This window comes from Schistocerca cancellata, chromosome 9 (assembly GCF_023864275.1).
Source record: "Schistocerca cancellata isolate TAMUIC-IGC-003103 chromosome 9, iqSchCanc2.1, whole genome shotgun sequence".
Classification (NCBI taxonomy): domain Eukaryota; kingdom Metazoa; phylum Arthropoda; class Insecta; order Orthoptera; family Acrididae; genus Schistocerca; species Schistocerca cancellata.
The window spans coordinates 337,128,754-337,142,604 of record NC_064634.1 but is presented as its reverse complement, the minus strand read 5'-3'; the positions used below and the strand labels follow the sequence as shown (position 1 = coordinate 337,142,604).

Here is a 13,851-nt window from a genome sequence, read left to right as displayed (position 1 = left end):
GAATAATGTGCTAATTCCAAAATCAGCACATTGTAGTTCTTCATGCCCTTCTTCACAGTTTGGTATGCCTGCATCTGTTTCTTTTTCAGAGTTCTTTGCTGGCTGTTCCCTATGCTTTTTCTGTTCTTATGTCTTTTGTTTTAACCCACATGTTTGCTCATCAATGTTGTTTCGATTTTTTTCACCAGCCTTTTGGCTTCCTCATCTTTGTGTCCCTCTTCTTGTTTTTTCTTTTCCTGTTCCACTTACTGATTCCAGCAGTATACTTATTTCCATTTTACCTCTCTTGCACCACTTCCTCCTGCCCTAAGATCTCCTTAACAGCCCTTGATATCTCACTAATATTTTGTAAGGATTTCCTCAGAGCTACTTTTATTTTGAATACCTTGTAGAATGTGCAAGTGGCCTCTCACTACCCTCCCAGATATTTCCTGCAAATTCTGTTGTTCCTGACCCAGTATTATTTTATCTATGTGCAATCACAGTGCCAAAAAGTTCTCAGCCTATTTGTCACAAAAATTCTAGAGGTGTATGGTCAGCTGTCATGCCTCATCTCATGCTAAGAAATGTCTCTAATGCAGTTGATTCACACATGTGGCTCCTCTGCTACAAAATATAAACAAGCAAATCCTCACCAAACAATCCAAACCCCATCAAAACAGACAAAAGAATTGGAAATAAAGTTGAATACTCCAGGTTTACTCCACTCACCCATATTATCTTTTTCTTATCTCCTTTGATGCACTCTGTATTTTTCCCCTATACTATTCTCTCAGAATTTCTTTCAGCATCAACCACCCTTCATCAGCATCCCTGCATAAGTGAGACCCACCTTTACTTCACACACTTGCATGTTCTACATGGAATGATATGCCTAATGCTCTGCTCTGTGGTCCCTTCCTGTCCCTGTCAAACAGCACTTGTCTTCACCACCCATATCACATATCAGCCCAGCAGCCTACTCACACATGCTGGTTTGCGGTGCTATGAGATGGCAGTAGGTCGTTTTCTGTTGTCTTTGAAGCAGCTTATTACTCTTTTCTAATTGCATATCTGCTGCTCAGTGCCTTACGGATTTGGTGAGTAGTCATTGTGTTAAAATTTCAGGATGTGAAAGTTTTGTTGTAATTGCTTTTCCCTCGAAAATATTACAGAGATTTTTATACCATCAATACTATTACAGGCTGTCGAGAAAATGGTCATCCAAGGAAAGAGTGGATCATGAATCCAAATGGAAAGAGTTATGTTTGTATTCTTCATGAGTATGTCCAGCACGCATTGAAGAAGCAACCTTCTTACAAATTTAAGGAGCTAGGTAATCATTTCTGAAACTTACCTAATTCTTTTTGTTAATTCAAGGAAGAGGTAAGCATGAAAATCATCTGTCATGGTAATGATACTCAAGAGCTGTTTTTTCTTACTGTCATTTTTAAACTGAGTGTCTGTAATTACGATCATCTAAGTTTTTATCCGAATAGACATTCAGTTTGTGTTTACTGTGTTAGATGCTTGAATTACAGCACAACAATAGTAGTAATAGTAGAAGTAGTAGTAACAGTAATGGGGACGATGATGATAATAACAATAATAATAGTAGTAGTAGTAGTAGTAGTAGTAGTAGTAGTAGTAGTAATGAGAAACATAATGACAACCTGAAATTATTTATTTGAATTTTTATATAATTATTAATAGTAAACTTCATCAACTAATGGATATGAAAAAGTATTATTTTTAGATTGAGTTTTAATAACATGAGCTGAGGTGTCTGAAATTCTAGTGAAATCTTCTGTCAATGTGCTGTTATAAAGATTAACAAATAATTTACAAAGAGTTTTCTTATTTTCATGTATCTTAGGTTGTTATTTTATCTTATAGAAAATGCAGGTACACCCTATTCAGCTACAGTATCAATAAATGGCATGCAGTATGGGGTTGGATATGGGACAAGCAAGAAACAAGCAAAATCAGAAGCTGCAAAAGCAACCCTGGAAATTTTGATTCCTGAAATGAGAGAAAAAATTCAGTCAAGTGACAGAGGTGGGGCAAAAACTGAACATGGATCATCAGACTCATACCTATCTGTAAGTAAATTTTAATGGCCATTGGTGGTTATGTTAGTACCGTATTTACTCGAATCTAAGCCGCACTCGAATCTAAGCCGCACCTGAAAAATGAGACTCAAAATAAAGGAAAAAAAATTTCCCGAATCTAAGACGCATCTGAAATTTGAGACTCGAAATTCAAGGGGAGAGAAAAATTTTAGGCCGCACCTCCAAATCGAAACAAAGTTGGTTCATTGTAATATGAGACACAATTTAGGTCGAATGAATGATGATACAGCTACAGTAGTTTGGTTCGAGTTGTAAACAGTTAAGCTTTACCAGGTAGTCATTGCTATGCGTCAGGCGCTCCATCCGTATTTATACAGGTACCCTTCTTTTTTCACGTGCTTCGTCTGGTTTCAATCGATAGCTTATTTTGCTTTGATCTGATAAGTGCCGTTTTCTTTGTTATAGGTGTTTACGTCACTCTAAGCTGAAAATGCATTACCGTACTGTGTCATATATATATATATGGTTATAATAGAAGGAAACATTCCACGAAGGAAAAATTAAAAACAAAGATGATGTGACTTACCAAATGAAAGTGCTGGCAGGTCGACAGACACACAAACAAACACAAACATACACACAAAATTCAAGCTTTCGCAACCAACGGTTGCCTCGTCAGGAAAAAGGGAAGGAGAAGGAAAGACAAAAGGATATGGGTTTTAAGGGAGAGGGTAAGGAGTCATTCCAATCCCGGGAGCGGAAAGACTTACCTTAGGGGGAAAAAAGGACAGGTATACACTCGCACACACACACATATCCATCCACACATACACAGACACAAGCAGACATTGAATTTTGTGTGTATGTTTGTGTTTGTTTGTGTGTCTGTCGACCTGCCAGCACTTTCATTTGGTAAGTCACATCATCTTTGTTTTTATATATATATATATATATATATATATATATATATATATATATATATATATATATATATAATAGAGGGAAACATTCCACGTGGGAAAAATATATTTAAAAAGATAGATGATGAGACTTACCAAACAGAAGCGCTGGCAGGTCGATAGACACACAAACAAACACAAACATACACACAAAATCTAGCTTTCGCAACCAACGGTTGCCTCGTCAGGAAAGAGGGAAGGAGAAGGAAAGACAAAAGGATATGGGTTTTAAGGGAGAGGGTAAGGAGTCATTCCAATCCCGGGAGCGGAAAGACTTACCTTAGGGGGAAAAAAGGACAGGTATACACTCGCGCGCACACACACAGATATCCATCCATCCATACAAGACACAAGCAGACATTTGTATATCCTTTTGTCTTTCCTTCTCCTTCCCTCTTTCCTGACGAGGCAACCGTTGGTTGCGAAAGCTAGATTTTGTGTGTATGTTTGTGTTTGTTTGTGTGTCTATCGACCTGCCAGCGCTTCTGTTTGGTAAGTCTCATCATCTATCTTTTTAAATATATATATATATATATATATTTGGTAAGTCACATCTACTTTGTTTTTAGATATATATATATATATATATATATATATAGGAGAAGGAAAGACAAAAGGATTGGGTTTTAAGGGAGAGGGTAAGGAGTCATTCCTATCCCGGGAGCGGAAAGACTTACCTTAGGGGGAAAAAAGGACAGGTTTACACTCGCACACACACACACACATATCCATCCACACATACACAGACACAAGCAGACATTTGTAAAGGCAAAGAGTTTGGGCAGAGATGTCAGTCGAGGCGGAAGTACACAGGCAAAGATGTTGTTGAAAGACAGGTGGAATGTTTCCCTCTATATATATATATATATATATATATATATATATATATATATATAAAGAAAGATGATGAGACTTACCAAACAAAAGCGCTGGCAGGTCGATAGACACACAAACAAACACAAACATACACGCAAAAATCAAGCTTTCGCAACAAACTGTTGCCTCATCAGGAAAGAGGGAAGGAGAGGGAAAGACGAAAGGATGTGGGTTTTAAGGGAGAGGGTAAGGAGTCATTCCAGTCCCGGGAGCGGAAAGACTTACCTTAGGGGGAAAAAAGGACAGGTATACACTCGCGCACACACACACATATCCATCCGCATATACACAGACACAAGCAGACATATATATATATATATATATATATATATATATATATATATATATATATATATATATATATATATGAGATGAGACTTACCAAACAAAAGCGCTGGCAGGTTGATAGACACACAAACATACACACAAAATTCAAGCTTTCGCGACAAACGGCTGCTTCGTCAGGAAAGAGGGAAGGAGAGGGAAAGACGAAAGGATGTGGGTTTTAAGGGAGAGGGTAAGGAGTCATTCCAATCCCAGGAGCAGAAAGACTTACCTTAGGGGGAAAAAGGACAGGTATAAACTCGCGCGCGCGCACACACACACACACACACACACATCCATCCGCACATACACAGACACAAGCAGACATTTGTAAAGGCAAAGAGTTTGAGCAGAGATGTCAGTCGAGGCGGAAGTACACAGGCAAAGATGTTGTTGAAAGACAGGTGAGGTATGAGTGGCGGCAAATTGAAATTAGAAATTAGCGGAGATTGAGGCCTGGCAGATAGCAAGAAGAGAGGATATGCTGAAGGGCAAGTTCCCATCTCTGGAGTCTGACAGGTTGGTGTTAGTGGGAAGTATCCAGATAATCCGGACGGTGTAACACTGTGCCAAGATGTGCTGGCCGTGCACCAAGGCATGTTTAGCCACAGGGTGATCCAGACACCAACCACTTTCTTGAACGCCTGGAATCCCTACCCAGTCTGTTACCCCCGGAAACCATCCTTGTAACCATTGATGCCACTTCCTTATACACAAATATTCCGCATGTCCAGGGCCTCGCTGCGATGGAGCACTTCCTTTCACGCCGATCACCTGCCACTCTACCTAAAACCTCTTTCCTTATTACCTTAGCCAGCTTCATCCTGACCCACAACTTCTTCACTTTCGAAGGCCAGACATACCAACAATTAAAGAGAACAGCCATGGGTACCAGGATGGCCCCCTCGTACGCCAACCAATTCATAGGTCGCTTAGAGGAAGCCTTCTTGGTTACCCAGGCCTGCCAACCCAAAGTTTGGTACGGATTTATTGATGACATTTTCATGATCTGGACTCACAATGAAGAAGAACTCCAGAATTTCCTCTCCAACCTCAACTCCTTTGGTTCCATCAGATTCACCTGGTCCTACTCTAAATCCCATGCCACTTTCCTTGACATTGACCTCCACCTGTCCAATGGCCAGCTTCACATGTCCGTCCACATCAAACCCACCAACAAGCAACAGTACCTCCATTATGACAACTGCCACCCATTCCACATCAAACGGTCCCTTCCCTACAGCCTAGGTCTTCGTGGCAAACGAATCTGCTCCAGTCCGGGATCCTTGAACCATTACACCAACAACCTGAAAACAGCTTTCGCATCCCGCAACTACCCTCCCGACCTGGTACAGAAGCAAATAACCAGAGCCACTTCCTCATCTCCTCAAACCCGGAACCTCCCACAGAAGAACCCCAAAAGTGCCCCACTTGTGACAGGTTACTTTCCGGGACTGGATCAGACTCTGAATGTGGCTCTCCAGCAGGGATACGACTTCCTCAAATACTGCCCTGAAATGAGATCCATCCTTCACGAAATCCTCCCCGCTCCACCAAGAGTGTCTTTCCGCCGTCCACCTAACCTTCGCAACCTCTTAGTTCATCCCAATGAAATCCCCAAACCACCTTCCCTACCCTCTGGCTCCTACCCTTGTAACCGCCCCCAGTGTAAAACCTGTCCCATGCACCCTCCCACCACCACCTACTCCAGTCCCGTAACCCGGAAGGCGTACACGATCAAAGGCAGATCCACGTGTGAAAGCACCCACGTGATTTACCAACTGACCTGCCTACACTGTGAAGCGTTCTATGTGGGAATGACCAGCAACAAACTGTCCATTCGCATGAATGGACACAGGCAGACAGTGTTTGTTGGTAATGAGGATCACCCTGTGGCTAAACATGCCTTGGTGATCGGCCAGCACATCTTGGCACAGTGTTACACTGTCCGGGTTATCTGGATACTTCCCACTAACACCAGCCTGTCAGAACTCCGGAGATGGGAACTTGCCCTTCAGCATATCCTCTCTACTCGCTATCCACCAGGCCTCAATCTCCGCTAATTTCTAATTTCAATTTGCCGCTGCTCATATCTCACCTGTCTTTCAACAACATCTTTGCCTGTGTACTTCCACCTCGACTGACATCTCTGCCCAAACTCTTTGCCTTTACAAATGTCTGCTTGTGTCTGTGTATATGCGGATGGATGTGTGTGTGTGTGTGTGTGCAAGTGTATACCTGTCCTTTTTTCCCCCTAAGGTAAGTCTTTCCGCTCCCGGGATTGGAATGACCCTTCCCCTCTCCCTTAAAACCCATATCCTTTTGTCTTTTCCTCTTCTTCCCTCTTTCCTGACGAGGCAGCCGTTGGTTGCGAAAGCTAGAATTTTGTGTGTATGTTTGTGTTTGTTTGTGTGTCTATTGACCTGCCAGCGCTTTTGTTTGGTAAGTCTCATCATCTTTCTTGTTAAATATATTTTTCCCACGTGGAATGTTTCCCTCTATTATATTCATATCATTAATTTGAACCCAACAATCGTGTTTGTTATTGTTATTGTCACTGTTACATTTCGTAGTCTTTTCTGTCGTCTTACTTCCTCCTTCTGTTTTTGCCAGCAGTTTCACTTTCTATTCACCTTCTCCTTTTTTACTGTAATCCAGTATACAATTTGGCCTTTACAAATGTCTGCTTGTGTCTGTGTATATGCGGATGGATATGTGTGTGTGTGCGCGAGTATATACCTGTCCTTTTTTCCCCCTAAGGTAGGTCTTTCCGCTCTCGGGATTGGAATGACTCCTTACCCTCTCCCTTAAAACCCATATCCTTTTGTCTTTCCCTCTCCTTCCCTCTTTCCTGACGAGGCAGCCGTTGGTTGTGAAAGCTAGAATTTTGTGTGTATGTTTGTGTTTGTTTGTGTGTCTATTGACCTGCCAGCGCTTTTGTTTGGTAAGTCTCATCATCTTTCTTGTTAAATATATTTTTCCCACGTGGAATGTTTCCCTCTATTATATTCATATCATTAATTTGAACCCAACAATCGTGTTTGTTATTGTTATTGTTATTGTCACTGTTACATTTCGTAGTCTTTTCTGTCGTCTTATTTCCTCCTTCTGTTTTTGCCAGCAGTTTCACTTTCTATTCACATTCTCCTTTTTTACTGTAATCCAGTATACAATTTGGCCTTTACAAATGTCTGCTTGTGTCTGTGTATATGCGGATGGATATGTGTGTGTGTGCGCGCGAGTGTATACCTGTCCTTTTTTCCCCCTAAGGTAAGTCTTTCCGCTCCCGGGATTGGAATGACTCCTTACCCTCTCCCTTAAAACCCATATCCTTTTGTCTTTCCCTCTCCTTCCCCCTTTCCTGACGAGGCAGCCGTTGGTTGCGAAAGCTAGAATTTTGTGTGTATGTTTGTGTTTGTTTGTGTGTCTATTGACCTGCCAGCGCTTTTGTTTGGTAAGTCTCATCATCTTTCTTGTTAAATATATTTTCCCCACGTGGAATGTTTCCCTCTATATATATATATATATATATATATATATATATATATATATATATATATATATATATATATATATATATATATGTGTGTGTGTGTGTGTGTGTGTGCACGCGAGTGTATACCTGTCCCTTTTTTCCCCCTAAGGTAAGTCTTTCCGCTCCCGGGATTGGAATGACTCCTTACCCTCTCCCTTAAAACCCGCATCCTTTTGTCTTTCCCTCATTGCTGATGAAGCAACCGTGGGTTGCAAAAGCTTGATATTTGTGTGTGTGTTCGTGTGTTTTTTATTGTGTCTATCTACCAGCACTTATATCTAAAAACAAAGATGTAACTTACCAAACGAAAGCGTTGATATGTTGATAGAGACACAAACAAACACAAACCCACACACAAAATTCAAGCTCCCGCAACCCACGGCTGCTTCATCAGGAAAGCAGGCTGATGAAGCAGCTGTAGGTTGCAGGGGCTTGAATTTTGTGTGTGTGTTTGTGTTTGTTAGTGTCTCTATCAACATACCAGCACTTTTGTGTTTGTGGGTTACTTCATCTTTATTTTTGGATGTATTTTTCCCATGTGGAATGTTTCCCTCTGTTATATATAATTCCTAGTATTGATCCTGTGTACTAAGCAGTTCACCGAGCGAGGTGGCGCAGTGATTAAACACTGGACTGGCATTCGGGAGGACGATGGTTCAATCCTGCGTCCGGCCATCCTGATTTAGGTTTTCCGTGATTTCCCTAAATCGCCCCAGGCAAATACCAGGATGGTTCCTTTCGAAGGGCACGGCCGACTTCCTTCCCAGTCCTTCCCTAATCCGATGAGATCGATGACCTCACTGTCTGGTCTCCTTCGCCAAAACAACCCAACCCAACCCTACTAAGCAGTTCGTTGGAAAAAGAGATGTATTACTCACAATAAACTTAATTAAGGAATAAATATACTGAGAACCTGTGGTTAGTATGCCCAATTCTTTGAATGGGTTTTGACATGATGTTCTTGGATTTACGCTACACATTACTCTTATTATACTCTTCAGTACTCTTAAAAATTTTTTCTCGGGTTGAGGAGTTACCCCAAAATATGATACCATATGACATAATGAAGTGAAAATAAGCAAAATATGCCAGTTTTTTTTTTTATATTTATATCTGCTATGTCTGACATCATTTGCTTTGCAAACACAGTCTTGTTTAGGCACTTTAGCAGTTTGTGAGTATGTCGCTCCCAACTGAATTTATTATCAAGTTGTAATCCGTATTTTACACTCTCAACTTCTCCTATTTCGATGTCTTCATATTTTGTGCACACACTAGAAGGAGATCTCTTGGAAGTTCTGAATTGCATATAGCAGGTGTTTTCAAAGTTTAATGACAGTGAATTGGCTATGAACCACTTATTAATGTCAGTAAAAATTTGATTTGCTGCCCTTTCTAAATTTATATTTGATTTACTATTTATTACAATGTTTGTATCATCTGCAAAAAAGGGAACCTTGGCATGTGGTAATGTAACAGATGACAGGTCATTAATACACACAAAAAAAGTAGTATGGAACCTTGGGGAACACCACATGTAATTTCTTCCCAGTCAGATGATGTCTGATTGCGTACTGCTGAACTGTTTTGTAATGACACCCTTTGTTTTCTGTTAGTAATATATGACTGAAACCACTTTGCAGCACTACAAGTGATAGTTGATTTGCCCAAGACCACAGTCATATTTTTCAAGCAAAATTTGATGCAAATTCTGTGAGCCATCTTTTTCAAAAGTAAAAATTCACTCAGCACTCAAAAACAAATATAACCTTTTTGACTGTCAACAATAAACTAAGTATTCAAAATAGCTGAAAAAGCAAACATACATCAGGAACATTTGTACCAAAAAGATAAAAGAAATTGAAAATTGGTTGAGTAAAGTCTATGAATTAAAAAAAAAATCCCATTACTTCTTGATTATATCACAAATATTTGTTTTTAGAAAAATTTGAAAATAGAAATAGAATTCTACAACAATGGTGCTTAGATTTCTGAGGCACTACTATTGTTCGAATGCACAGATTGATGTTCGCTGATGCACTATTTATGTGATGTTCTCCAACATCTGTTAGGAGCATCAGGAAGAAGGATGTAGACAGAACACACCAGCTGCTGAACGAGCAACAACTGTAACTGTTTTCATAGATTAACAGATAATGGTAGGGTGAGAAGGGAAGCAGGTATCTGTTTATAACTGTTACTACGTTTTAAGCAGTTTGTCCCTCAGAATAGAGAATGGTAGGGAGAAGCAGTCATTCACAGGTCCGAATCAAGAGAGAAGTAAGTCCAGCAAAAATAATTGGAGATAAAATTAAAACATATTTGAATATGAGAAAAGGTATCATTTATAGACACTGTATACATGTATTAACTGTTTTTCATCATAATGACTTCAATAGTTGAGGAGGCCACAGAGCTGTGCGCCGCAAGGTATGACCGTCATTGCAACTGCATATTGTAGAGCACTGTATCCTCAAGGCAATACCTTGTGACAGGTGCTCATTCCCCATAACTCACTTTGCAACCATTGTGGGAACACATGTCCGCCAGTTTCTGCACTTGGTATCACATGAAGTGCACTCACTGAGTGGCACACACTCGCTGAGTTGCTCTGCAATACAGCTAAAGAAACATAGGCTCTATGCAGCTTTGCCACAATGTAGTGACACTAATGGGCCCAGCATATGTTGGAATTTATTAGAATTAGACTATCTTTGTAGCTGTAAATTTTCTGTGTTTTCTACAGAGAAAGTGTATGCTGTATATGACAATATTATGAGAAAGATAGATTGCTACTCACCGTATAGTGGAGATGTTGGGTCACAGATACCCATAAAAAAAGACAGCTAAACAAGTAAGCTTTCAGACAAAAGGCCTCCTTCTGAAGTACACCACACACACACACACACACACACACACACATGCGCGCGCGCTCTTGTACTCTTATTAAGTTTGTCACATATACTGTACTTGCTTGTTTACCTGCAGCAAGACTTTTCTCGTCGATCAAGTATAATTAGTTCACGCACTTTCAATACTTTAATTCGTAAATATTGTACATATATAGATATAATATATATAGTAGCATAGCTTAAATAATTTCAAGTAGTTTAGCATCTCTTTCCTCTGTGTATAATCTCTTACGTTATCTCTCTCTCTCTCTCTCTCTCTCTCTCTCTCTCTCTGTGTGTGTGTGTGTGTGTGTGTGTGTGTGTGTGTGTGTGTCTTGTGTAGATAGTCGCAGTTATAGTATAGACTCTCTCTTAATTTTCTACGTCTCTGTTTATTAAATAGGCTTTACAAATGCTAGTGCAGGCTGTAGCTCATCAGGTTTGTTTGTTTTGGGTGCTCCAACACTTCAGATGTGCCTGTCTGGCGTGCACATGCTTGCAATTTGTTGATTAGCTTGCTCCCCAATGCGCACGCGCTGTGGCGCTCTGATACCACTTGTGTTGTGGTGAGTTATGCATTGCATTGCACAGTACCAAGTGTTTCATAAGTTTGTTTATTTGTTTACAACTGGGCTACGCGGAAGGCAAAGCATTTTATTTAGTGTGTCGTCTCTAGACATATAAAAGTAAAATTCTTCCTTGTTACAACGTATTACCTTATTGTGTGCACATTTGACTGTAGTGGACTGACAAGACAGCCAGTCCACAGTGACGGGTAACCGAAAGGCACGCGTACACACACGCCGACTGGCGTGAAGTCTGGAACAGGATACATTATTAATGCACTAAAGAAAAGTACGTAGCGTCTGTTTACTTAACTTTTAATTCCATCATTGTGGTACATCGCTCTTGACTATACAAATGAGACTCTCTCCAGATATGGTTAATGGCGCCTTGCTAGGTCGTAGCCATGGACTTAGCTGAAGGCTATTCTAACTGTCTCTCGGCAAATGAGAGAAAGGCTTCGTCAGTGTAGTCGCTAGCAAAGTCGTCGTACAACTGGGGTGAGTGCTAGTCCGTCTCTCTAGACCTGCCATGTGGTGGCGCTCGGTCTGCGATGACTGACAGTGGCGACACGCGGGTCCGACATGTACTAATGGACCGCGGCCGATTTAAAGCTACCACCTAGCAAGTGTGGTGTCTGGCGGTGACACCACATTGACATATAAGAAAAAATAAAAATACAAACAAAAATTTTCCTTAACAACTAACAACTTGATCGTGTCTGATGAATCAAGTGTCGATCAAGCTCGTGTCCCAATTCTCCTCCCAGGCCACAGAATGTGGGCCTACCATGACTGGCCCAAGTTTTCTGGTGTCGTGAGGTGCATCTGTCTCTGGGCTATGTGTAACTTCTACTATATGGACTGTTGGTGTTTGATTATGCCAGTTAGTATACTGTGAGGCTCTTGATTGAAATTCTCTTTGCTTTTGCTTGTTATTCAGCTTATGTGCATTACTCTGCTGGCCGCATTCCACTGTCTGGGATTATTCAACTATCTGGTATTGTTTTGTGTTTGCCAAGCGATGGGCTGGTTATTGCCAGTAGCTTGTGTTGGTACATATTGTACAGGCTGCCCATACGCTATTTGCCCATGAATAGTTGTTTTTGTTAAATTTTTGCCCATTTCTTTTATATCCGCCCATGAATTTAATGCTTTTACCATTGCCGTTGTAATTACCATTACCATTATCGTAATGTCTGTGTGGGGTAAGATTGCCATCCGTGTTGTACTACAAATCCATTGTTTACTTGTTGGTCCATGAATCTCTGTGGCACTATCTGTGTTCGTTTTTGAAAACAATTTTTTTCATAATTTTGTTAAAAACTATTGACAATGGAGTAGAGGAAATGGCCATTTTTGAACATTCCTTACAAAATGCAATATGCCAAGATGATGGAAATCCAAGCTTGGCAACAGCTGAAGGTAATGCACCAACTCGTGGACTGGCCAACGCCAACCTAATCGGCGATGTTGACGTCCCACTATCAATAAATGATGGTACTGTTAATATAACTAATTATGATGTCACTTTTATGATGCTCGATGAGACAATTTCTCAGTTCTCAAGGGAAACATTTTTTTCAAATAGTGAAACTGAAGGGTGAGACAGTGAAAATTCCTTTGATTACTTGCTCACAACGTTGTGAATGCAAGAACAGGAAAAGTTTGTGAAAACAATGTAAATACTAGTGAGACACACAATTTGACACAACTGATGCAACAAATAATACAACAGTATACGAAACAACAGGAATTTCAGGTTCAAATGGCTCTGAGCACTATGGGACTTAACTTCTGAGGTCATCAGTCCCCTAGAACTTAGATCTACTTAAACCTAACTAACCTAAGGACATCACACACATCCATGCCCGAGGCAGGATTCGAACCTGCGACCATAGCAGTCGCGCGGTTCCAGACTGAAGCACCTAGAACCACAGGAATTTCAGGAAGTTGTAAAACAACAACTTAAGTGTATGACACAGCAGTTCATAAAACATCAGGAACATATAGGATAACAGTTTACACAGCAAAATCAAGCAGTCAACAACTTCAAGAATAGTGTTAATCAACAGTTCAGTGAGGTGGGCAAAACTGAATTATCTGACGAACTATCTGGAAAGGTGCCAGAGCTGGGTGAACAACTAAACCAAGAAATAAGTACCAACATATCTCGCAATATAAATAACTATATGATCAAAAGTATCTGGATACCCTCAAAAACATACATTTTCATATTAGGTGCATTGTGCTGCCACCTACTGCCAGGTATTCCATATCAGCAACCTCAGTAGTCATTAGACATCATGAGAGAGCAGAATGGTGTGCTCCAGAGAACTGTCGGACTTCGAACGTGGTCAGGTGATTGGGTGTCACTTGTGTCATACGTCTGTAAGCAAGATTTCCACACTCCTAAACATCCCTAGGTCCACTGTTTCTGATGTGATAGAGAAGTGGAAATGTGAAGGGACACATACAGCACATAAGCGTAGAACATGCCAACCTTGTCTGTTGGCTGAAAGAGACCGCCGACAGCTGAAGAGGGTTGTAATGCGTAATAGGCAGACATCTACCCAGACCACCACACAGGAATTCCAAATTGCATCAGGATCCACTGAAAGTAGTATGACAGTTAGGCAGGAGGTGAGAAAA

General features: G+C 40.6%; 1 protein-coding gene across 1 annotated transcript in view; it reads left to right on the top strand.

Moving 5' to 3' along the window:
• LOC126100710 (microprocessor complex subunit DGCR8) overlaps positions 1 to 13,851 on the top strand; it is a 257,052-nt gene that overhangs the window by 173,501 nt on the left and 69,700 nt on the right. The window contains exons 9-10 of the mRNA XM_049911330.1: positions 1,184 to 1,315; positions 1,876 to 2,081. Coding sequence (XP_049767287.1) covers positions 1,184 to 1,315; positions 1,876 to 2,081 — 338 coding nt within the window. The remainder of the gene's footprint in view (positions 1 to 1,183; positions 1,316 to 1,875; positions 2,082 to 13,851) is intronic.